This window comes from Mustela erminea, chromosome 17, assembly GCF_009829155.1.
Source record: "Mustela erminea isolate mMusErm1 chromosome 17, mMusErm1.Pri, whole genome shotgun sequence".
Lineage (NCBI taxonomy): Eukaryota > Metazoa > Chordata > Mammalia > Carnivora > Mustelidae > Mustela > Mustela erminea.
The window spans coordinates 45,761,002-45,786,144 of NC_045630.1; the positions used below are offsets into that span (position 1 = coordinate 45,761,002).

General features: G+C 59.6%; 1 protein-coding gene across 6 annotated transcripts; it reads left to right on the forward strand.

Annotated features, from left to right (window-relative positions):
* CDK18 (cyclin dependent kinase 18) lies at positions 1 to 24,855 on the forward strand. Of its 6 annotated transcripts, none has more exons than XM_032318272.1 (17): positions 144 to 251; positions 12,292 to 12,474; positions 15,794 to 15,943; positions 16,100 to 16,239; positions 16,816 to 16,941; positions 17,785 to 17,841; positions 18,668 to 18,782; positions 18,972 to 19,066; positions 19,289 to 19,351; positions 20,029 to 20,152; positions 20,283 to 20,403; positions 21,194 to 21,291; positions 21,520 to 21,625; positions 21,740 to 21,782; positions 22,443 to 22,533; positions 22,860 to 22,937; positions 23,350 to 24,855. In XM_032318272.1, the coding sequence occupies exons 3-17, from the start codon at positions 15,820 to 15,822 to the stop codon at positions 23,382 to 23,384; spliced, it is 1,416 nt and encodes a 471-aa protein (XP_032174163.1). In that variant the 5' UTR covers positions 144 to 251; positions 12,292 to 12,474; positions 15,794 to 15,819; the 3' UTR covers positions 23,385 to 24,855. The 6 variants fall into 6 exon arrangements, with proteins under 6 accessions (XP_032174159.1, XP_032174163.1, XP_032174162.1 ...); XM_032318273.1 differs by lacking the exon at positions 144 to 251 and adding an exon at positions 346 to 365; XM_032318269.1 differs by lacking the exon at positions 144 to 251 and adding an exon at positions 13,700 to 13,966 and having other exon boundaries at positions 12,386 to 12,474.
* Positions 24,856 to 25,143: the final 288 nt, after the last annotated feature.

The window sequence follows — 25,143 nt, forward strand, 5'->3', positions numbered from 1 at the left end:
CTCCTCCCCCTCCCTCCTCTTCCCCACCTTCCTCCACCCTCCCTTCCCCTCCCCTTCTCCCTCCTCCTCCTCCTTCTCCACCTCCTCCTCCAGCTCAGGTTGCAGCTTCTCTGGGGAGCCGCTCACCTTTCCGGAGTAGCCCCCAGCCCGGGCAGGGACCCCAGCAGGGCGCAGGGCACGGCGCCCAGCCCCGCGGCACCCCGGCTGTCGCGGGCGGGAGCCGGCACGCCGCGGCCCCCAGGACACGCGCGGTGAGTCCGGCGGGCGACGCGCAGTGTCCGGAGGGCTGGGCGGGCGGCGCGCCGCGGGGAGGAAGGGGGCGGTCGGAGGAGGGGGCACCGCGGCGCCGGGGAAACCGAGCAAAGGTAAGCGGAGCGGCTCTTAAAGGCGCCGGTCTGCTTTTGCCCTGGGGCGGGAGGTTGGAGGGCAGTGCAGGCGCGCCGCGGGGAGATCGGAGATCACGAGGCGCGCTGGCTCGCGTGCTGGGGGTGGGCGATGCCCCGAGCAGGCCCCTCCCAAGTTCCAGGTGCGCCGGTTCACCTTCGCAGACCCCCGCCTCTCCCCGACCCGGGAGTCTCCGCCGAGACTCACTCCGGCCCCCGGGCTCCCTGAACCCTAGGAAGCAAAGTTTATAACCCAGGTTCAGACCAGGCGCTTTCTCATCGCCCTTCCTTCTGGGAAGGGCAAGGGTCGGGAGTCTCCGGTGACGGGAGAACCCGCGCGAGTGTGGGGCCAGATTGCACCTTGAAGGGCTTTCTGGGCTCCGGTGAACTTTCCAGAGCGGCAGGCTGGAGGGTGGGAGACTAGAGCCCTGGGGTGAAGGTGGAAGGACAGCGTGGGGGCGCTGTGGCCTCTAGGGATCGCTGCCTCTTCTCTGCCCCCCAGGAGACCACAGGGGCAGTGGCTCCCAGTCCGCAGCAGCAGTAAGCAAAGGGTTAATAGAGCCGTGGGGAAGGGCGGCTGGTGGCCTGTTGAGCTGTGCGGGTGAGCATTCGGCCGCATGGGGGGCAGGGGATGGGTTGGGGGAGAGGCTCAGAGGATCGGTAGTCGGTAGGGGCTGGAGGCCTCCCTTCTCTCCGTGTTGGCAGCGGCGGGAGTTCCCGGAGCTGTCTGCAGGCCCTGTGGGCGTCGGGCTGTTCAGACAGTGACCGATTTTCTGTGCTGTAGGGTCAGCACCCTCCTAGGCACCAGCAGCCTCTTTAATGCTTGGTGAACCCTTTCTGGACAGCAGGGGTAGGAAAGTTAGAGCTGTGTGAGGGGTGGGGGGGGGGTCAGCTCCCCCAGAATCTCATCCCCAGGAATTGCTCTGCAGTTCCTCAACTGTGGCCTGGGCACTGTGACTCACTGCCAGCACCAGCTTGCCTTGCCCCCCACCCGGGCCAGGACCCTGTGAGATGCAGGGGGCATCTCCCACGGGGCATGGGCACACAGCACATTCTGGGACACTGGGCTGGGGTGTGCAGAATCCTGGAGGATGCTGGGAGGACTGGCTCCCGGGCTCTGCCCGCCCCCACAGAGATCCTCTACCTTTAGTCTAGCCTTGGGAAGCGACTGGGACACATGGCGAGGGGAGGCAAAGGTGGTTCAAGGCAACCCTAGCTTCTGGGTTTGGGTCTGCATCTTGAAGGCTGTCTAGAGAGAGGGTCACCTTGCCAGAGCAAAGCTACTGGCTCGGATTACTCTCTCTGCCCCAGCTACCTCCTGTGTAGCGGAAGTGGGGCTGGCTTCCCCCCACCCCTGCAACCTCACCAGCCTGTTGGGTTCCTGGGACTCTCCCCACTGGCCAACCATGACCCTCCAGGAGAATGGATCCCTCCTTCTTCCCATATTTATGGGGGTTTCCAGAGCCAGAGTGGACTCCGTAAGCTCCATCTGAATTCTGAATGCCTTGGTGGCTACCAGTTAGAGAGTATCTGCTGGGTTCCCAGCAGATGCAGTAGACATCGCGGTCCCGTTTTATAGGCGAGAAAACAGAGGCTATGAGAGACCAACTTTCCCTCAGCCTCACATTAAGTGGGATCCAGCCCACTTCCATCTGAACCTGGGCTTCCTGCTAGATAGTCCCTGCCCCATCTGGGGAGCTCCTGTCCCGCTCTGGAGTTCTCTGGTTTGACATCAGTCCCCAGGAGAAGGAAGGATGGGTGTGGTGCTCTGGGTAAGAACGTTCCCGCTTGTTCTGTGCCACGCAGAGCCAGGCTTTTCCGTGGGTCGCAGGAGAGGAGACACTAGATCCGAGGAACCTACAATTAGGTTCTTGGTCTCAGATCTCCTGGGATCCAGCCGCCTGCCGGGGAAGCCACCCCCTGGGTCCCTGGGGTCATGATGCTGCCTTTTGGACCACACTTGTTTTCTCTGTAGGCCCAGACTCTGTCATCTGTCAACGTGCCCCATGCTGTAGGGCAGGGCCTGGGTTGGTCTTCCCAGCTTCTACCCCAACTGTGCCTCTTTTTTGGTGGGGGTTGCCCTCTTTGGGACTTTGGGCTCGAGCCTCTATCCATCCCTCCCGATTCCTTTCCTTCCCTGAGTTTGAGACCTAAAGGGGAGGGAGAACCGGGGTCTTGTTGGAATCTGGGTCCAGAACATACTAGCTGAGTCCCCTCACCCCAGCAGGCACCTCCGAGCCTCAGTTTCCTGGTCTCTGAAATGGGAATCCTCGTAGGTTGGGTGGTTAGATGAACGAAATGAAATAACACACAGTGCCTGGCACGTAGCAGATGCTCAGGGACTGTTAGCTGAATCGTGCATGGTTATTTGGGAAGGAAATTTCCCAGTTATCACACCATGCCTGGCTCTGGGGTAGAGACCGAGGCAGGCTTTCCTAATCCCTGCAGGCTGGGCCCTGAGCATCTTTCCTGCTCTTCCAGCTTGGGGAGGAAGGGGTGGTTGGAAACCTGCCAGGAGGGGACCAGGAATCTGGGTTGTGGGGACTCTGCCCTCTAGTTTCTAGCATGAGTGAAGTGGGCACTGGAAGCTGGGAATCCAGCAGTTTCCGGCCGGCCTCTTTGCCCTGGGGTAAAAAGACCCTCGCTCCCTCCTTTATTAATTGCTGTCCCTTTTCTCCTCTGTCGCCAGTGAGGGAGTGGCTGGCCTGGGTCCAAACTTATCTGATTAGCGTCACCTCGTTCCTTGGGAACAAGTCACATTTCTCTTCTGTAGCCCCGAGTCCTACCCCCACCCCTTCTGTCGCCAACCCTGGACCCTTTGCCTTTGGCCCTGCCATCAGCTGCTGAGTGGGCGGCTCGCCATCTCGGGAGGGTGGAGCTGCCCAGGGCTGGGCTTGTCTTGTCCTGGCCCCCACAGCTGTGTGCATTTCCTGGAACCCAGCTCTAAGGCCGGGCTAACAGCAGATCGGGCCAGGGCCTGGGGCCCGGAATCCCCAAAGAGCTGGGGGCTGGGCCTGGCTGGAGCTGGCCAGGGGTGCTGCAGCCGATCAAGAAGGGGGAACGCTGTAGGCGCGTCTCAGCCAGGACTCCTGTCTGAAGGAGAGCCCATCTGCTTCTGAAATCTGCAGTTTTATCTGCAGGGGAGGAGGGACCAGGAGGCAAGTGTGAGGACTGGCCTGCAACCAGAAAGGGTCTTGAAGCTCCTTGCAGACACGAGTGTCCCTGGTGAGTCAGGGCCCCCCTGGGTAAGAAGACATGGGCCAGAACTTTGGAAGGAACGGTGGCGAGACCCTCTTTCTTGGAACTGTGGACCGGGGTCTAACCCTGTGCTGCCTTCCCGCCTACCAACATTAAATCGAGTCTGCCTTCGAATGAGAGGGGTGGGGACAGGCAAGGGGACTCTGTGATGGCCAGCTGGGGCGTTCCTTCATTTATATGCGAGCGCCCGCCTTCTGTCCAGCATGGGGGGCGGTTTGGCGACTTCAGAGTGGGTTCCGGTCCTGCCCCTGCTGCGGAGCGAGGGGCTTCCAGTGCAGGACCTCGTTCACCCAAGCCTTGGATTCCTCTGTGAGAAAGAGAGCGGGAGCATTACACATGAGGATGACAGTGAGACACTGGCCACCACACTTCTGGCTTTTTGCCTCCCCTCGTGTCGTTAGCGAGGGCTGGTGGCTGTCCGAGTCCCTGGGCCACACGTGGCAGTTCTCAGTAGCTTGACTTCTGCTCTGTCCCTGTAGAAACCACAGCTGAGGCCTCGCATAGGGGAAGGGGACTGTCCTTAAAACGTTTCCACTCTCCCTCCTTCCAAGGACCTTCTGTGCTTTATTGTTATGGGGGTTAAGTTCTGACAAAACTCCAGAACGATTTCTCTCTTTACACCCTTACGTCTCTCAAGAAGCCTCCATTTTCTTGTCTTTGTGGGGCCGGGGTTGAGGGGGAGGTCCCTTCAGGAACGAGGGCTGCTTCTCTCCTGTGGTCCCAGCAAAGGAGACCCTTGCTGGGGGACCAGGCCCTGCTCTGTCCTTTCCCGGGTTGTGGCAGGATCCAGTGCCTGGGAGCAGGTAGGAGACAGGTCTTGTGCCCGAGGTTTCACTCATAATGTCAGCAGTGCTGGGGCCCCAGACCACCTCTGCCACCCGGGCATGGGATGAGGCCCGAGAAGGGGTCCCAGAGCCCCTCCCTTACCAGCTGACAGTACCCCCCACTGTGGCTGGGCCGGGTGCCCTGCTCTGTGCGGAGGCCGTAGCTGAGATTGCTTCTTCCCAAGGCAGGGTGGTCCTTGGGTGGGCTTGCTCGGGGACCTCTGGGCAGGTCCTCGAAGTCCCCGAAGGAGCAAAGAGAGCATTGAAGTCCCAGTCACAGGCGCTCAGTTCTGGTCTCAGCTCTGCCCCTTCAGGCTGCATGGCCCGAGGCGGGTCATCCCCTTGGCTGAGTCTTTCCTTCTTCTCCTGAAAAAGGAGGGCACAGACCAAGGGATTTCTAAAGCTCCATCCAAGATGACTGGTTTGTGGTTCCAGCTTTTGGCAGTCCTGCTGCTAAGGTGAGCCGTGCTCTGGGACTCCGGGAGGGACCCTGCCTTCCGTTCTTTTAAACTTGGGAGCCCAGACGAGGGCTTCCCCCAGCCAAGGCCTGCCGTGGCTCAGATGACTGAGGAACCCCTGGGAGGCCTCCTCGCGTCAGATAAGAGGAGAAAAGAACCTCCCGAGGGAGTGGGTGCTGGATTCAAACCCTGTGCAGACACCGGGCGCTCAGGGGCTGCCTCCGGGAGTGAGGGCACGTGAACCAAGAATGGTCGGCATGGTTTTAAACAGTGGGGAAAATTCAAAAGAAGGAAAAAAAAAATACTCCGTGCCACTGAAAATGATATAAAATTCAGATTTTTGCGTCCACGAGTTAAAGTTGACCGGAAGACAGCCCCACTTGTTTGTGTCCATCCTGTCTTTGGGCATTTTCTACAAAGGGCGGGGGCGGGGGTGGGGTGCGGTGGTGTGATTGCGGCGGAGACGGTATGACCCCCAAAGCCGAAAATATTGACTATCTGGCCTTTTACAGAACAAGTGTGCCAATCCCCGTTCGAGATAATTATAGTCCTCCCCAGGCTTGCACTAAAGAGTTTTGGAATCTCAATCTAAAAATACTTTTCTTTTCATTTAAAAAGAAGTGTTACTTCTTTTAACATAAGCAGCGAGTGGCCATTATGCAAGTATTGGAGGAAGCAAGTAAGCAAAAAAGGAGATATTAGAGTCACTCCTGGTTCTGCCACCCAGAGAGACCTGCTGTTAGCCATTTATCTTGTATCCGTCTGGAATGTATACAGTGTCCGTGTTTATAAGCGTGAGTCTCCAGCGTGTGGATACCCAGCCTGCACGGAGCGTCACAATTGTACATGTCGGCCCTTCTCACTTGAAAACACATCTCAAACTGTCTGCTCCCTCCAGACCCAGTGAGGTTTATCCTGGTGTGTCACAACCCCTGGGGATGTCCAGACAGCTGGGCAGGGAATCCTTTGGACCTGCTTATTGCCACTCGGGGGCTTGCTGGGGCCAGAGCTCTGGGTCTGGGAGTCATCAGCACGAGGCTGGCGGTTTCCACCACGGGAAAGCATGAGGTCACCAGGAAGAATGCTCAGAGGGGAAGAACCGGAGGGCCAGGGCCAGAGAGGGAACTCTGGGGAGTGCCAGCTTTGAGAGACAGGTAGAGGAAGTGAGTCTGGGAGATGGGAGAGGGAGAGGGAAGCAGGAGGAGAGCCAGGAGGCCCGGGGAGGGGAAGACTGGGCGTGGCGCTTAGGACAGTGGCTGCCCACCGCCCCCACCCGCACCCCCGGCTTGTACCTGTAGCATGAGTGAGTGACTAGGAGAAACCAGCACCTCCCCCCCAGGAGCCTAGGCTCTGGGCAGCAGGTGCCACTGAAGGGGGCACTTAGAGAACAGCTGAACGAGGGGGAGATGTTCAGAGGTTTCTCGGAGGGGGCCTTGGAGGCAGGGAGGAGCGGGAGGTGGTCCGGGCCAAGGGGGCTACCTGGGCCCAGCCTGGCAGGAGGGAAGCCATGCGGAGCCTGAGGAGGCCAGCTTGCCCTGAAGGTTGGAGCATATTGTTGGGGGTCCTGTTGGAACGCGGGCCAGACTGGAGCGGGTGGGGGGTGCTGGGAGCGGACTAAAAATAGGACTGCAGGCTAGAGACGCTGGAAAAGCTCCTCCCGCCCTGCCTGCTCCTGAGACTGAGAGGTCCCCAGGGATGCCAGCACTTGAAGTTAACAAAGATCCCAGGACGACCACCGAGAAAGCTGGCTTCTTGTTTGGCCGAGGGGGAGCTAGAGCGTGGGCGAACTTGGTCCGCATTATTTCTCCCCCGTTTCATTGGGTGGAAGATGGTGGGCACCAGCCCTGGGGCTTAAGCAAATGGTGAGGAGACAGGTGTGAGCTGTTTCCTTTGGGACTGACCTCAGAAAACGTTCTAGACTTTGGGATTTCGCAAACGCCGAGTGAGGTGGCTAAGGGACCTCCCGTGAGGGTCTTCAGCGGAACCCGCGAAAAGGAGCAAGGAAACGGTTTCCTCTGCCTGGGAGGGAATGTGGGGATGGGTTTTGCCTTTACTGCCCCTTGCTGTAGCCTCTGGTCTAGAATGTTCTGCACAGCCAGGACCAGAGCTGGTGGGAGGGCACCTTGTTACATCTTAGCATTTGCAAATCCAGAGCCTCCCCAAAGACTGCAGACCAGACTTAGCTAGGTCTGAAAAAGGGTCAAGAAAAAAAAAAAGCAGAAGATGATAAATGGGCCTCCGTTCCTTGAGCCTTAGGAAGCCAAAGGGAGCAACAAAGTGAGCATCAGCAGGGCTGATGTGGGGCTAGAAGTGGACAGTCAGGGGGTCAGGAGAAGTCAACTGTAGTTGTCAAGGTCTGTCCCAGATAGTGCACCTGACCTGTGAGGTCCTAGGAATCTACCCCTGAAGGAATGGGAACCCCTGAGGAAGGCCTCAGGACCCTATGAAATCCCCTTGCCACAAGCCCCATAGACCCCAACTCAATGGTGTTTGGTGGGAACCTAGCATTGGGACTTTCCCCATCCCCAGTCAAGAAAAAAAAGTATCCCTCGCTGTGGGTCATCTGCACAAGAGGAGACCTCCACAGACCTCGCTAAGGGAGTCGCTGCCCAGCAGGCAGCTTCCCCTGTGCCTCAGTGATGCCCCTTCCTCCCCACCCCCACCACTGCCATCAGGGTCAAGAGCAGCCCAGGAAGGTGGGTTAGGTCACAACTAAGGCTTCGAGTCCAGAAGACAACTGACAGTTCCTGGCTGCTCTCTGGTCTCCAGGTAGCCCCTAGAACTCGGGACTTGTAGCTTTCAGATACTCACTCGCTGGCCATTTGAGGGTTTGCTCAGTGCCAGTCCTGGGGGTGTAATGATGGGTCAGACCCAGTCCTTGCTGTTAACCTGCTCGCAGGCAAACCTGTGGGTTAGACAAATGAACAGGGACACCTGCGAGCCAGGTGCTCTGCTTGGGAATGTCCAGGATGCCATAGGCTGGTGCCAGTGGGCTTTCAGACCAGGGGAGAAGCGGCAGTCCTCACAGAAGGCCTCTTGGAAGAGGTCGTGCCTTTCTCCAGCCTTGAAGATGCGGACACTTAAACTGGGTTTCTCCAGTCTCTGGCCCACCAGTCCCGCCGTTCCAGAGAACCAAGGATGTCCGGGGTCTTGGGCTGGTTCTCTGGACTGCACACCTTGCTATGCTTGCCCAGAAAGAGAGCAGGGCTGGGCCCACCCCAGGTGTGCTCAGGACCCACCTACTAGGTATGGAGCTGGCCTCGTGAGATAAACCTAGAAATGGGCTTTGGCCGGATGAAAGGAGGAAGAGCCCCAGCGTATACTGCCTTTGTCTTCAATGGGCCTTGTATGTATGTAGAGAAAAGAGTTTTAAGTAAGCCTTTGGGGCTCAGTGGCCTGTGGCCTCATTCATTCCAGTAAGGCACTGGGCAAACAGCTCACCGAACCCCGCTCTCGTCCTGGAGGGCGTCACAGTCTGGTGATAAATGTACACAAGCTGGTTTAGCAGTGACAAGGAGGAAGCGTCCCAATTGTGGTCACATGTGGCTCTGCGGAGGAAGCAACACGAGTTTGGAAGTCGTCTTACCAAGGGAACAATGAGGAAGGGCATCCCGGGCCAAATGAACGGCACGTGCAAAGCTATGGGGCACGAGTGTGGTTTACTCTGGGAACAACAAGCACACCCCATAAAACTGGACCCTCCCGGGAGTGGTGAGAGCCGAGACTCGAGAAGGAGACAGATCAAAACACAAGAGGCCCAGTCTGCTGGGCCCTGGAGTTTGGACTTTTGTCTGAGGGCATTGTCAGGTTGAAGGATTTTAAAGAGGGGAGTGACATTGTCAGAAAGCAACCAAGAAAGTTAAGTCCGGGAGTCTCTTGGCAGTTGGGTCGGGGACTAGATATTCTCCCCATTAGGCAGACTGGGAAACCGAGGCATGGGCTGTTTTCCCAGGTCACGGTGCTGGTGAGTGGGAAGGTTAACGCTGCACGCTCCCGGAAGGCCTTCCCCGCCTGCTTCCCGCATTCCCAGCAGAGGCAGTGGGAAGCACTTGTCCACTGGCCGGCTGCAGGCCTCTCTGTGGCCACCCAGGAGGCCCCAGGCTCCCAGCATCTCCTCCAGGCCGAGCTGGCACAGGGCGAGGTCAATGATGAGGCCCCCTGGGGCTGCTGCTGATTGCCCCTGAGGTTTGTCGCAAGCCCGGGAAACCAAGGCCCCCTGGGCTGGGTCAGCTGCAGGATGGGGGAAGAGATGCTATCTTCCAGGGCTCCCTGAGGCTCGGTCTCCTTGGGAGGAGGGAGTGTCTCTGAAGTCCCAGCTCATGACGTCTGCAAGCTCGGTCAGCCGTGGCCTCTTGTTCTTTTGAAACCCGCCCAAAGGCCCAAAGTGGCTGAGTGGCCGAGGTGGGGGGGCGGGGCAGGGAGAGGGTGGCAGAGGGTGTCCTGGCCAGTGATCAGCCTTTGAGACCAAGGCTCAGCCCCTCTGGGCTCCCGAAAGTGGGCAGTTGTGAGTTAGAGCCTCAGCCCTGCCCCTGGGCCCTCAGAGACTGAGACAGGGGGACTTGGAGAAGCACCTGACTCGTTCCTGGAGCCCAGAAGGTGCTCACCGTGGGCCTGTGTGATGTCTGTGAGCAGCACCAGGCCGACAGAGCAGAGTGGCCCCGGGGACAGAGGCACTTGAAAAGTCTTCGCCGGAGCCCGGGAGAGGATGCAATCTCCCGGCCGCCTGGTGGCCCTGGGGGTCGGGGAAGCCTTGCCAGACTCCCGGCCTGAGCTGGCCTAAATGTGGGCAGGGGTACCGGCGATGGAGCTGAGCTTGGGTTGTGGGGAGCAGGGAGACCAAAGCCGTTGGAGGCAGGAGGCTGGATTGAAGGACCTTGGATGCAGGCTGTAAATTGGGGCTTCATTCAGGGAGGAGGGAAAGGGCTTCTCAGAGGGGTTTGCTTGAGAGGGGCTTCTCAGAGCCTGGCTCCCTGGAGGTTACAGGAGGAAGCCGGCTGCTGCCCTCCATACCTCCTTCCGGGAGAGAGAGGCTGCCCAGCTTCCCCGGAGGCTCTGCCAACCTCCTCCTCTGCCTCTGTAGTCTCGCTGGCAGGGCCTGGCAGGTGGCCCGGGCCTGGGGCAGGTGGGGCTGGGACCTGGCAGAGGCTGTCCTGGGGGCAGCCGGCTGTGTCCGCCCTCCCTGGACACTGGGCCTGGGGGCCAGCCAGGCCTGCTCTGGGGAGCTTTCTCCCTTGCAAGGACCGGGGCTGAGAGCGGTCAGCTGGGAGGCTGGGGTCCTCTGCCCCGTCTGTCTAAGTCAGGGTGGGGGGAGGCCAGGCCCGCCTGGTCTTTCCCTCTTAGTCGGGAGCCTGGGGACTGCCCGGCTTCCTGCCCTTTTCCATCGGGGGTCCCACAGCACTTCATACGCTGTAAGGAGGTCTGTGAGGGACACGTCTCCTGTGTTATCGGGGGCCTCCTTTCCGGCACATCTTTGCGTCTGAGCCGGAGCTTGCGAGAGGAGGAGGGAAGTGCAAGGTGTCCTGGTGTCCTCGTGCTAGGGCTGTGTCATGTTAGCTCACCCGGCGTCTGCACTCACATGTCTGCTGGACATGAAACACTGGCCCCAAACCCAGTTTCTGGACTTGCCTCCTGAACCTGTGCGCCAACATTCCCTGCGTCCCGCGGTGGCCGCTCCGTCCTCCCAGGTGCTCCAGCCAGAGCCCCTCAGGGTCTTGCTCGACTCCTCTCTGACACCCCGTTCTGCAAATCCCTTGGGCTCCACCTGCAAAATATAACCAGACCCAGACGTTTCCACTGTTCCCACACTGCTCTCAGCCACCACCTTCTGTCACCTGGATCTCTCCAGTAGCCTCCCAATAGGCTCCCTGCTTCCTCCCTTGCCCACACAATCTGTTCTCAACACAGTAGCCAGAGGGAGCCTGTTGAAATCTAAGTGCGACCACAACCACATCCCGAAGCTGCTGAAACCCTTCTGTTCCCTGCGGGGGGGCCCACACAGTCTGCTCTGTGCTCCCCTATGGCCTCCTCTGCCTCCACACTGCTGTTCCTAGAGCATACAAGCTCACTTCTGCCTCAGGACCTTTGCACCTCCTGCTCCTGCACTGATCTGCTTCCCCTAGATTCCACATGACTAACTCCCTTGCTTACACCTTCTTGGAATTCTTCCTGAGATGTCACGTTCCCAGGGAGACCTTCCCGACCACCCTGTTTCAAATTGCAACATCCTACCCTCCCCACCCCCATTCTTCTCTGCTGCTTGCTTTTGCACCTGTCACCATCTAACTTCCTGTGCAGGTTATGTATTTATTTTCTTGTCTATGCTGCTCCCCATCATTCAAATGGAAGTGCCATGAGGGCAGAAATTATGTCTGATTCTTTCATACGTGGATTCTCAGGGTCTACAACAGTGTCTGGTATGTGATTCTATTTGCCAACTGAAGGACTGGCGCCAAAGCTCAGTTATATACATTATATACCCTAAGTGCCACCCTCCAGCCCTGCAGAGAGTGGCACCAGAAAATGAATTTGGCTTTTAGGTTGGGGTGGGGGTGGAGACTTGGAGGAGACTTGGAACTGGGAAACAGCTCTTACAGCCTAGGCCCCAGAGAAGGGCAGGGTGGGGAGGGCTCCCGTTAGGAGAAGCAGGGAGCAATATGGTCATGGAGTTTGGGCCCTTACTAACAAGTAGGAAATTGCTGTATGGTTTTGAGCAAGTCGGGTCTCATCTGGGAGCCCCAGTGTCCTCCCCGGGGCAGCAAGGGGATGGAACGGTGGGTCTGTAAGTGCTTCTCCTGCTGCGGTTCCCAGCGTTCAGCCCTTTCTCACTGGAGTTCAGCCCTTTCTCACCGGGCACATGGTGGCCTCTGGGCAAGTGTCAGCTCCCTCGGGGCCTGGCTCCTCCCTCTCCTGGGCCACCCGCTGCTCTGGCACCAGCAGGAAGTTCTAGGCTGGTTGGTGTGTGCCCAGGAGGAAATGACAGGAGGTAAGCTGGGAACTCCAGGCTTACCTGGCAGGCGGGCAGGAGGGAAGGACTGGTTGCAGGGTCTGCTTGTGGGAGGTCTGTGCCCATGGTTCCCGAGGGGCCCTCTTCTCCAACACCTCCCCGGCCAGCCCAACCAGGCCAGCATCCCTGGATGCCCAGCTCCCTCTTCCCCTGGCACCAGTTGCACGAGGACAGCCCCAGATGGCTCCCTGGCCTGGGGACAAAGGCCACACTGTGCCCGGCCTGGGGCTGGCCTCAGGCTGGGTCACACTGAGCCCTTCTGTCCCCAGATGGGGGTGAGGGGCAGACAGCAACAAGGTGACAGGCCTTTTTCCTGTCTCCCTTCCCCCTTGACCCCCCAAAATTGAAGAGCTGATTCTCTCCAGGGAAAAGTGACAGAGGCATCTTATGCCTTGAGCGAGGGGACAACAGAGAGCATTCACGACTCCGTCTGCCCTGTCACACCCAAGACCCTGCCGGGTTCAATGCCCCGATTGTCCCCAGCAGAGCGAGGCGTCCACTCTCTGCTGTGGTCACCACCCCTGCCGCCTGCCTTGCTGTCGCCATCAGTAAGTCCATCCTTACATCCGACCTCCATCCCCGTCCTGCTCCAGGGGAAACTGCTTCCTCTGGGTCTCTCTCGAGTGGGTGGAAGATAACCGGTCTCCCTCGCTCTGAATCGCCTGGCCCCGCGTTCCTGCTAGAGATGCCGTCGCAGCTTTGCTCTCCTTCTAGCTCCCCAGCCCACCTCCATCGCACCCCAGGCCCCAGCTGGTGGCCCCTTGCTCCTAACAGCGCTGAAGGGAGCGGAGGGGACGGCAGGAGCAGGTGCCCCTCAGGGCTGGCTCTCTATTGTTTTGCAGAAATCGGGGGTCTCCCTCCTAGAAGGCTTCTGATGAGCCCCCCTCCCCCACAGGCAAGAGCAAGGGTATAAGATTTATGGCAGCTACTGGTAGATTCCTGAACTCAAACCCAGCATGCCATCCCATAAATCCCAGACGGCAGGACGGCTTTATGGGGGAGCCCTGTTTTTAGAAGGGGGCGTGCCTAGTCCCTCTTGGCAGAGCTCAGACCTGAAGGAGCCAAGTGCCTGGCTCCCGCCATTGCCCTAGGCTAGCCATGACCGAGCTGGGACATCAGTCTGCAGGGCAGACGTTTCTTCCCCTTCCGGGTTGTGGGGTGTTGGGAAAGAGGGGGGGCTCTGCTGCTCCACTCAGCCTGACATCTGCCCTCCTTCTCCCCAGCTCGGAGGATACCGTGTCTCAGCACAGTAGGGCAATCTGGAATCCTGGGTGAACTACCATCCCTTACCCAGACCTCAGATGCTTCTCACCAAGGCTCCAGATCACAAAGAATGCTTTTTTTTTTTTAAAGATTTTATTTATCTATTTGTCAGAGAGCGTGGGGGGCACGAATAGGGGGGAGTGGCAGGCGGAGGGAGGAACGGGCTCCTTGCTTAGCAGGAAGCCTGACGGGGGACTCAATCCCAACACCCTGGGATCATGACCTGAGCTGAAGACAGATGTTTAACTGACTGAGCCCCCCAGATGCCCCTGGGGATTTTTTTTTTTTTTTAAAGATTTTATTTATTTATTTGACAGACAGAGATCACAAGTAGGCAGAGAGGCAGGCAGAGAGAGAGGAGGAAACAGACTCCCCGCAGAGCAGAGAGCCCGATGTGGGGCTTGATCCCAGGATTCTGAGATCATGACCTGAGCCGAAGGCAGCGGCTTAACCCACTGAGCCACCCAGGTGCCCCCTGGGGATGCTTTTTTAAAAAATTTATTTTCACAGTCACCGTCTTCAGTTCCAGACTCTGAGAGGGAGACCCAGGAATCTGAATTTTTAAAAATCCTCCCTGGTGCTACTGAGGTTCAACAACTCTGTAGACAACTGACCTGTCCAGTGGGGACATCTCCACCCTCCTGTCCTCCTGGGAAATGTCCGGCGACGGGTAGGGCACATCTAGGTCCCCCTGTCTCTGGAGCCCATGTGCAGCTGCTGTCCCGAAGCTTCTGTTAGGGGATACACTCTGGCCTCCCACCGGCTGCACACGGCAGGGTAAGGCGGGGTGAGTGCCTGCTGGGAGCTTCACGTCTGTCCGTGCATCCTGCAGACCGTGGGCCTGGGAGTGCAGGGGGCCAGGAAGGAGAGGTGGAAGGTGGCAGGCAGGAACGAGCTTAGGGACGGGGACTCAGGAAAGTCCAAGGTGTTGGGCTTTGCCAAGGAAGCTGGAAGAAGAGCTTCGGATGCCTTCTTAGAGGGGGCATCGGGAGCCCCTGAGTTCCTGGAGAACAGGGACCACACTCGCTCCCCATGTGACTCCATGTGACCCAGGACGTAGTAGCTACTCGGTCCTCACCTGTCTGAACTGAACCTAGGGAGACTCCGGGGCCCAGGGACAGAGATGGCTCTGCCGGAGGCAACCTGAGGGAGGAGGGCCTGGCTGCCACCTGCCTTCATCTCTGCGCTCAGAGCTGCTGCAGGTAGCTGCTCCGGGAGTGTGGGGACAGCCAGGAGCCTCCTGGCCCAGGGAAGAGCCCTCTCCGGGCTGGCTGAGGACAGAGGATGACCGTGAAGCAAAGCGAACATGTTATGACCCAGAACCCCTTAAACCAGGAGGACTCAGAAGGGGTCTTTGGCCTCAAATTACCAGCTAGTGATTGGGAAAGGGCTGTGCCTGGCTGTTCAGGTAAAAGCTGGGAGGAGGTGCGGGGTGGCCCCCCTCCCATCACAGGACTGGCCCTGGATGCCTTCTTGGCCCGTGTCAGTGGGGCGCTTGGGATGCCTCTTGGTCCTCTGTTCACCAGGGAGGTGTGGGCCGAGCAGGACCAGGGGCAGCTGCACCGAGAACTTAGGACATCACGGAGGGAAGTGGCGGGGTGGGGGTGGGGGTGTTGACTGGAGAGGCAGGTGGGTTTTCAAGGCAAGATATGGAAAGAGGGGGAAAGAGGGGTGTGCAGGAAGAGGCAGTCTAACAGAGTGGACAGCAGGGTACCCCCTCGCTCACAGAGCACTAGGCCTGGGGAGCCCCGGGAGGGAACACTTTCTGGCTCGCGAAGGGCCTTGCGGGGAACAGAGCAGCCCACCCTTCCCGCGCTATGTTCTCTGCGGCGTGGACACTCTGCCCCCTCAGGGCTCTGGCATGGGAGGGCCTCGGCCTCCTGTCCCTGGGGCCCTCGTTTTCCGGCAAGCTTCTGTGTTTCCCCTGAGACCTTCAGCTGTTCCTGACCTCCCACATTTCAGCTGGAGAGGCGGCACTGGGCCAGCTCAGAGCACACGTCCCCTCCCTTGTCCCTTCTCCTTTCCTGCCTCCCAGAGGCCTAGGACAAGCCAGAGAGGGACCTCCAGGTGTCTGTGCGAGGGTGAAGTGGGGTTTGGAGCAGACTCTGTCACGAGGCCGCGGGCCAAGCTGGGGTTCAGCTGCTGGGCGTCAGTAAGACTAACTGGCTGTTGACATACTCAAGCTCTTACACACAAGTTGGTGAAGAGCTATTGGCCTGAGTTCTGGTCCCCTCCCTGCCACTCCAGGCCTCTTGGAGAATTCTCTAGACCTCCAGCAGCTCAAAGGTCTGGCCCTGGTGAGGCCCCCAGGATCTTGCTGGCACGTATGGCTGTTAGGCAGCAGTTTGCTGGATTAGTCCATAGTGTGACTACCTCCCAGGGGCGGGGGCGGGGGAGGGGTAGTGATGGGGGAGTGGGATTCACAGGGAGGGAGAGGGCTATGTCCTGGAATCTCCGCGAAGAAGGCCTCCCTGGGTGCAGGCCTCAGAGCTTGATGGGCCAGCGGAGACCCAGACCCAGAATTCGCATCTGCTGTCAGCCCAGCCTTGTGCCTTGTTCTCACCCACTCTGTGTCCCCCCCCGCCCGCCCGCCCCGCATCCCAGGCCCCACCGCCCGGGCCCCGCTGACCATGAACAAGATGAAGAACTTCAAGCGCCGCCTCTCCCTGTCTGTGCCGCGCACCGAGACCATCGAGGAGTCCTTGGCCGAGTTCACAGAGCAGTTCAACCAGCTCCACAACCGGCGCAATGAAGGTGAGGGGTCCAGCTGCTCCCCTGCCCTGCCCTGGCCCTCCCTGACCCAGCCCTCATGGCTGGGGGAGGACAGAGGTGGGAGGCAGTCTCCCTTCCCCTCACCCCCAGCCCCGGGGCGGAGGGGCAGGGTGGGCAGCTGACGCCTCCCCCTCTCAGACCTGCAGCTTGGGCCTCTTGGCAGAGACCCCCAGCCGGAGTCCAGCACCTTCTCCCCGACGGACAGTGGGGAGGACCCTGGGCAGCTGTCCCCTGGTATGCAGTACCGGCGGCAAAACCAGCGCCGCTTCTCCATGGAGGTGAGGGGCGATGGGCTCTCCCCGGGGACCCAGCAACAGTATATGCCCAAGGAGGGGGGCCGCCTGGGACCCCGACTTCATGGATTCACATCCCAGCTCTGCTGTCGGTCATCTCTGTGACTTTGAGCAAGTGTTTCAACCTCTGCATACCAGTCTCCTTGTGTTAAAATGGTCATCGGGAAGATTAAGCAAGTTAATATATACCAAGTGCCTAGAACAATCCTGGTACATAGGAAGCTAGACAACTTGACTGCTGTTCTTATTACTCAGAGGCCTGGACCCACGTATGAGAAAAATAGGCTTCTTATCCATTGGAATCTCATTCTTTAGATGGTTATACTGCAGCCCAGAGAGGGGAAGGGAACTCTTGAGGTCACACAGCAACTCCTGCGTGTTCACATATGTCTCTGAGCGCAGCTTTGAAGCAGCTTTGAGCCTGGGGTCACAGCCTGTGGTTTGGCCCTGCTGGGGTTGCTCTACAGGGAAAGCCAGGTCCTGGGTGATGAGTGAGGGTCCCACAGCACAAGGTAGCCTGGAGCAAGCACAGTTGTCCCCCTCTTACCCCGGCCACTGCAGGACATCAGTAAGAGGCTATCTTTGCCCATGGACATCCGCCTGCCCCAGGAATTCCTGCAGAAGCTACAGCTGGAGAGTCCGGACCTGCCCAAACCGCTCAGCCGCATGTCCCGCCGAGCATCCTTGGTGAGTCCTAAGAGGGTCAGGGGTCACCAGGGGAGACCCAGCTTGGACACATCAGATTGGGTTTGCCTGGCCCCGCGGAGCCCTGCAGCAGTTTGTGGGCCTCTGGCGCCACCTGCTGGCCTCAGCGGATTCCCAAGCTTGTACTCCTTGGTCAGTGACGTGCATTCCCCTAGGTGAGTCCCACCAGGGCTGGAGCAGAGCCCCTAGCCCTCTCTGGGCCCCACGGTTTCCACTGCGGTGAGACCCCTGGACCAGATGGATGGCATATGATAAGCAGTCATGGCTGCTTATCATATTTCTTTGGGAGTCCCTTGCAAAACGTGGACTCTGGTCCCCCACTTCAGATACCTATAGAGTCAGACTCCAGGTGGTGGGGCCCAGGAAACTCCGTTGCTAAGGGTCGGGTACCACTGAGCTAGAGGAAGTATGCTGATGAGAGAGACTGCTGGGGAGGCAGGTTCTGAACTGGACACTTGAGGTACAGTGGGGAACAAGGCAGTTTCTGCTACGAGGCTCTAGTATTCTGAGCACGGTGGAGATGGACAGGTTTTGAAGGTGCGTGGCAATCCCAGGTACCTGGGTCCTGACTCCGCCCCCTCCACTGCCAGGGGAGGAAGAAACTCATACTTCCAAGGGTTCCTTCCTTTCTCATGGGGACAGAGGGGAGAAACCAAGAGGCAGGACTTGTGGCTGCCCTCATCCCTGCTAGGCTCTGTTGTTCCCTCTCCCTGATGGGGGTCTCATTCCCTTCCCTCCTGGAGGCTGGCGCGGGGGGCGGGGGTGTCCTGCACGTTGGGCTGTGTGGCCTTCACGCTCACAGGACCCTGTGTCTTTCCCTCTCAGTCAGATATCGGCTTTGGAAAACTGGAAACGTATGTGAAACTGGACAAACTGGGGGAGGTAAGAGGCTGGGCAGGCGGTGAGGAGCAGGGACAGGCTCTCCCGTGCCGCCCTGTCCTGCCTTATTGCCCCTGCCCCGTGGAGACATACCATCTTGGCCATCCAATCTGGCCCAGCCTTTTGCAGGCGTTGAGGGGGGCCCGGGTCCTGGAGGAGGGCATGAGGATGGCATGGGGCCCGTGGGCTCTGGGCGTAAACCAGTTTGTCTGTTTTTCCTGCAAGTATTTCTCTGGGTTTGAATCCTGTCTCTGCCATTCATTAGCTCTGTGGCCTTGGGTCAGTTATGTGACCTCTCTGTGTCTTTTTTTTTTTCCTCTGTCAAATGGAGATGCGACGGCTGTGTGTCTTGGGGCTGTCGCGAGGGCGGGCTCCGTTACTATAATAAGCTTGCATGCACGCTTACACCGTGCCTGGCACAGGGGCCGCCATATGGGCCGTTAGCTGTCTTTGTTACCACTGCGCCCTGCTTTGTGGCAGGGCTTCGGGGCGGCCAGAGGTTTACAGACAGGAGGAAGACACAGCCGTCTCCCTCCAGGAATCTAGAGAGGAGACCTACCTGTAAACATCAACATAAGGAAGAACAAAACTGGCGTTCTGACAGAAGGGCGCCTCCCCTGCTGGGGGCTCAGGGGAAGGACGTTCATTCGGAACAGGGAGGAGGGAGGACGGAGTCAGAGAGAGATGGGCTTTGGAGCAAACAGGAATTTCAGTGACAGGAGAAGAAGGGGGAAGGGCATAGCCCAAGCAGACACACAGAGAGGAGGGCGCTGGACAGAGGAGTGTGCGCCCTGAGTGTGGCCGGCGCTGTGGGGGTTCTTGTCCCCAGGGAACCTACGCCACGGTCTTCAAAGGGCGCAGCAAGCTGACGGAGAACCTCGTGGCCCTGAAGGAGATCCGGCTGGAGCACGAGGAGGGGGCACCTTGCACGGCCATCCGAGAGGGTATGGCACCCTAGGGTCCTGAGCTCCTGGGGGCTCCTGGGAGGAGGGCTTCATTGACGTGAGCCCCAGTGGGAGCCTTGGGGCAGAAGGTCATTGCCGGAGTGGGGTCTGCTAGGGCTGATCCCAGGAAGAGAGGGTGTGAGGGGTGTGTGGGGCCACAGGGACCCAGGCAGGCCTGTCACCCCACAGTGTCTCTCCTGAGGAACCTAAAGCATGCCAATATTGTGACCCTGCATGACCTCATCCACACGGAGCGGTCTCTCACCCTGGTGTTTGAGTACCTGGTGAGTTGGGCTGGAGCTAGTGGCTTCTCCCCTGTGCGGTGGGGCATGGGGGCGGGGTGGGGGTCAGCCCAGGCCTTGTTCTAGAATCAGGTTCTCAGATGCTCCCATGCAGGAGTGGGCCCATGGGGTGTAAGGGCAGCTCAGAGCCTGAGCCCTGCCCAGGGAGGGGCTTCTGGCCAGAGGTCAAGACAGGTCAGGGCTGAGCCAGGCTCTGTGTTCCAGGACAGTGACCTGAAGCAGTATCTGGACCACTGCGGAAACCTCATGAGCATGCACAATGTCAAGGTGAGGGCCTGGGTAAGGGCTGCCTACCCCCGGGCGCCCCATTTCGGTCGCCATCTATTCTCAAGCCCAACACAGGCACCGTTCTTACCACCAGGGGCCCAGCAGCGAGGTTGCTCAGACCTTTCAAGGTATGAGGGCGTGCAAAGTCACTGCCATTCAGGGAATCCCAGGAACTGTGCTAAGCACTCTACCCCACCAGTGCAGATACACACCCTCTGCCACCATCTAGCCGATGATACAAAATTCCCTCTCCAACTCTGAGCATCAGTTTTCCATCTGTCAAATGGGTATATGGACGAAAGGAGGCTTGTGGAGAAGCTTGAAGAGAGGAAAGACCCCTTCTGGCCATTGTGAGAGAACCAAGTGCATGGCTACCCATCCCGGTGGCCTTCCTGGCCCTGCGTGGCCCCCCTCAGCTCCTGGCCAGACAGTGCTCTGGCCTCCAGCACCCTGCTGCCTCTTCCACACACCTGGGGCCCTCCCCTGTGGATGGGACTCCCTGGATGCATGGAGCCCAGGAGGGGACGGAGGGCGGGTGGTGAACCAGCGTAGCTCCCCAGGGACCTCACCGCACACACCGCCCCCCGCACCCAAGCCATGGGGCAGAAATATAGATTCTCCCAGGCGGGACACACCCACCTTCCACTGCTCACCTTTCTCATCCCCTCCTCCCTCAGATTTTCATGTTCCAGCTGCTCCGGGGCCTTGCCTACTGCCACCGCCGCAAAATCCTGCACCGCGACCTGAAACCGCAGAACCTGCTCATTAGCGAGAGGGGGGAGCTGAAGCTGGCTGACTTCGGTGAGGACGGGGCCTGCTGGGGCCAGGGGGCGGGTCCGGGCCAGGGGGCGGGTCCTGCCCGGTCTTCGCAGGGGCTGGGTGCTGGTGGGGGGCAGGGAGCTGGGAGGCTCAGTGACGTGTCCGTCCCCAGGACTGGCGCGGGCCAAGTCAGTGCCCACGAAGACCTACTCCAATGAGGTGGTGACCCTGTGGTACAGGCCCCCTGATGTGCTGTTGGGGTCTACCGAGTACTCCACCCCCATTGATATGTGGTGAGTGAGCACCGTGGGACCAGGGCCAGGGGGGTTCCCACACCTCCACATTCACTTTTGCTGTCTCAAGGCCCTCTGCCAAGAACTGCCTAACCTCCTTTGACTAGAAGCCATGTGACCCCCTCCTGAAGTAACCGGATGGGAAAGAATTAAGTCTGGACTCAGTTAGCGTTCCCGGGGCTCTAAGTAGACCCTCCCCGGCTCTGCTTCTGAAATACTGCCGCAGGGATCCCTGGGAGGTTCCCAGAGGGTGCGGGAGGGCCGCCACTGTGAATACAACGACTCTTCCCCAAGCATCAGTTCTACTGAAAATTTTGGAAAGGATCTATTATTTGTGTGTGTGTGTGTGTTAAAATTAACATGCATATGATTTGGTGTAGAACGAAAAAAAAAATCAGCCCAATTTTAAAGCTGAAGCCCAGGTTTCTGATTAATGCCACTGTGTTCTGTGCGCCGGGGTCCCCAAGAGAGTGGATTTGCAGACTCGCCTCTTCCGTGGGATAGAGTCTGAGATAGCGCTGCTTTCAAAACTCTACATGGGTGCAGACCCAAACTCTATGGGGTAAGGGGAGAGGTTAAAGCGCCCTAGAGCCCAGAGGAGCCCCAGAGAGAGACCCCAGTGGCGCATGCGGCTGTGCTAGCCTCCGCTGTCCTGGGCCGCCCACCCCAGAGCCAGGACCCTTGGAGCCACGATGGCAGGGCGTCCTTGGTGCCCTGGTGGAACAGCCCTAGGAAGGGCGGGTGCGAAGAGGCCCAGCCTGACGCCGCCCCTGCCCATTGCTCCCCGCAGGGGCGTGGGCTGCATCCACTACGAGATGGCCACGGGGAGGCCCCTCTTCCCCGGCTCCACGGTCAAGGAGGAGCTGCACCTCATCTTCCGACTCCTCGGTCAGTCTCCGGCCGCTCCCACCGTCTCGCCACCAGGGGGCGCCAGAACTCCGCCCAGCCCAGGCTCACAAAGGGACTGGGAAGAGGGGCTCCCACTCGCTCTCCACGGGGCAGCGACCCCTGTGGCCTCTGTCATTGTCTGCCCCCACCTCCTTCACTGCATCCTTCCCAGTCGCCCGTGGCCCTGGCCCCTCACTGTGCGCTTCCCACGCCTTCTCATCTCCCCAGGGACCCCTACGGAAGAGACGTGGCCCGGCGTGATGGCCCTGCCCGAGTTCAGAGCCTACAACTTCCCGCGGTACCTCCCACAGCCACTCATCAGCCATGCTCCCAGGTAGCCCTGCTGCCCCACATCTTCTATCCTGGTCTTGGCCCGGGCTGTCCCTCCTGGAGGTGGCCTCCAGTCCCCCAACCAGGCCAGGCCTGTGCCAGTTCCTTCCTCCTGCAGGTTGGATACTGATGGCATCCACCTTCTGACCAGCCTCCTCCTGGTGAGTGTGCCCCCCGGTAGGGCCCAGGGACAGGCAGCCTGAAGTCCCGAGACCCCACCTGGGCCCTCCACCCGCCTCTGAGCTCACAGTGCACACCCTCCCCCATATTCCACCCCAGCACTGGTTCCTACACAGAGGTGGGAGTGGGCGTACTCTGAACTCAAACCCTCTTACTATGTAGCCTTGGACAAGTTCTAGAACTTTCCTGAGCTTCCATTTCCTCCATTGCAAAGAGGAATTGATAATTCATATTTCCTAAGCTGGTCACAAGGATACACTGAGATGATGGAACACACTTAGTGTGGGACCTGTCTTGAAAGAAGCGCACAGTAAAGGGGAGTTATTGGTATTACATGTTAGTGTTGCTGTTATTAATGTTATGGTCACAGAGGCTTCAGCCTCTGGGTTTCCATCCCAAGAGGAGGTCACTCAGGAAGTCCCATTTCTGGTTTTCTCTTGGTGGCTGGAGATCTGGGAGCTGAGCCCGGAGACTGCCTCAGGCTGGCTTGGAGGGGGAGGCTGGCAGCAGACCCTGTGGGCTCCTGGGTTAGACTCGGGCCCCCCTCATGCTGGCCATCTAACTCAGTGTAGGACTTGCTGCACTGAGGGGTCCCCAGAGTCCCCCAGCCAAGGCCCCATAGCCCACCCTGTGCCTTTCAGTACGAATCCAAGAGTCGCCTGGCAGCAGAGGCAGCCCTGAACCACCCGTACTTCCGGTCTCTGGGAGAGCGTGTGCACCAGCTTGAAGACAGTGCGTGTGGGGAGGTTGGGGGAGGGACCAGGGTCACCCCAGAGTCAAAGAAATGGGGCGGCAGGTGTGGGTGGAAGAGCTGGAGCAAAGAGGCCGGAGGCCCCCAGTGCAGCCAAGTGCTTGGGCACAGGACTTCCCCTCCTTGGGTTCCCGACTGTGACTAAGGGCAAAACTGGGGGATCTAAGAAGCTGCCTGAAAGGCCCAGTTAGGTGCTCCTGGGGCAGTCCCGAATGAAGGGGTTCCCCAGCCAGAGGGCTCTCTGTGAGTGTGCGGGCTCCCCCCAGGGGCTCGGCCCTCTCCCTACCTCTCTCCTCTCTCCCCACAGCGGCGTCCATCTTCTCCCTAAAGGAGATCCAGCTCCAGAAGGACCCGGGCTATCGGGGCCTGGCCTTCCAGCAGCCAGGTAGGGGCTTCCGCCTCCCCCGCCCCCGCCCCTTATTAGAAGAGACCAGGACAGGCTGCTCCTCCCTCCTGAAGAACAGAGTGGGCAATCAGCATGGCCTCCCCGCAACGTTGGCCTCCCTTTGGGGGGCCCAGGGAGAGCAGGGAAGGGACTGGTTTCCCTATCTCCTGCCCAGGCTTCCTCCCACAGCGTGTCCCTTGTCAGCCCCAACCCGGCATCTGACAGAGCCCTGAGGAAGGTGCATGATCTCTGGCTACATTCTGTCTGCAAACCCTGGTTTGCAGGCTAGCAAGCAAACCCTTGCTAGCCCTGTCAGAGCAGCCCCCGAGGTTGTCCCGCCTGGTCCCCAGGGCACCCTGCTGCCCAGCCCCCTCTCTGCAGCCGCACCCTTCCCCCCAACTCTGTTCTCCAGGCCGAGGGAAGAGCCGGCGGCAAAGCATCTTCTGAGCCGGGCCCACCCTGCTGCGGCCCCAGGGACGAGAGACGAGCGTTCTCCGAGAGCACGACGGCGGGCAGGAGGGGGCCTGCGTGGCCCTGGGAGGACTGAGGAAAAAGGGCTAATGGCCGGCCCGGAAGACTTCTTGGCAGCCCTGCTGGCCACGGCTGTTTCCTCTTCCTGCTTCCCATTGCCTCCCCTGTGGCCTTCTCCTCGACACCCACCCCTCTGTCGCTGGCCCCGGAGCTGGGCCTGAGCTGCTTTCCTGGGAGGAGATGAGGGGCAGGGAGGGACCACCGACCCTTTCCCACCCCGAGGTGCTTGGGCACCAGTGTGGGACCCACAGGGACGGGAGAATCCGGGTGCCCGGCTGAGCAGGGTGCACTGAATGTGGGTCCCACCAGAGCCCCCGCCAGGGGCTGCCTGGCGCACGTCACTCTCTTTCTTCCCCTCTGGGAGCAGGAAGCGCAGGGCACTTGTCTGGGACCCTGGAATCCTGGGTGCTGTTGTGGGCACCAAAACCCAGCGTCTACCTGGAGGGCAGGTGTCTCCAGAGCAGCCCAGCCCTTCTCCACACCCTCAGCCTGTCTCTGTTCCCTCTCCTGGCCAGAGGCCCCATATGCTGCTGGCTGCCCAGCTGAGTCCAGAGGCGGCCTGGTCCCACCAGCTGGCCCCTGCCCGCCCGCCCAGCCTGAATGGGATTGCCTTAAATCGGCAGGGAGTAGAGCATCACTGCCCTTGGAGCTCCGACCCAAACTCCTACTTGTCCCCCCTTCCCCAAGAGCGGCTCCTGCTTAACACGCCTGGGCCCTGATAACCCAGCCCGGGCCAGGGGCCAGGGGACGACACCCCGATAGGCAGGGTCACCCTGATTCTGGTACCAGACCAGCCTCAGCTCCTTGGGGCTCGCCCAGCCTCTTCCCTCCTTCCCAGCCCCCACAGCCCGGTCCATGCTGTACCCCACCCCGGCACCAGCCTCCCCATGACCCCGGCCTCCCCAGAGGGCAGGGTGTAAATGCCACAGTCTGACGTGGAGGAAGGTGGGACAGGACGCACAGGCTTTGAGCCCGAGTTGAGGGCCCGCAGCCCCAAAGAAGGCCCCTCACCACCCCTTCCGAGCACGCCTGTTGTATTCCCAAGGTCTCCTCGACACTTGCCTGCATCTCTAATGGCAAGGCCAAGGGGAGGCCGGGCGCGGCTGTTCTCCACAAGCCCCCTGCCCGGCCCAACCCCTAAGCCTGAGGAGCAACCCCGGAGGGTCTTGGCCTCCGCATGAGTCCTTCCCCTCCTCCCCCCACTGTACTGTGAATGTCCCGTGACTCAGCACAAAGACAGATAATATATTTAATTCATGTTGTACAGAAAAGCTGATTTTGACAGATTGATGCCAAAGATGGAGGACGGAAGACCCTTCTCCAGGCCCCATGAGTGTGGGTGGGGCTTGCTTGTATGTGTATATGTATAAAGTGGACAGAGAGTTTGGTTTGTGTATATCTGTGAACCCACCCTGGGCACGGGAGGGGAGCCCGCACCCTTCCTGCTGTATGCCGGAAGCTGCTGCCTCCGGAACCGGAAGTTCACTCTGGGTGTTGTGGGGAGACATGGAGGAGGCCTTCACCCAGGGACCAGGGACAGGGCCTGAGGGGTAGGGCCAGCCAGGAGAGCAAGAAGGAGTCCCCGGGGAAGGGTCTGGGGGGCCGGCTGCTGAACCTGCCCTCTTGCTCCCCCAACCAAACAGCTCCCTGACTTCTTGCGAGGGAAGAAGGGGAG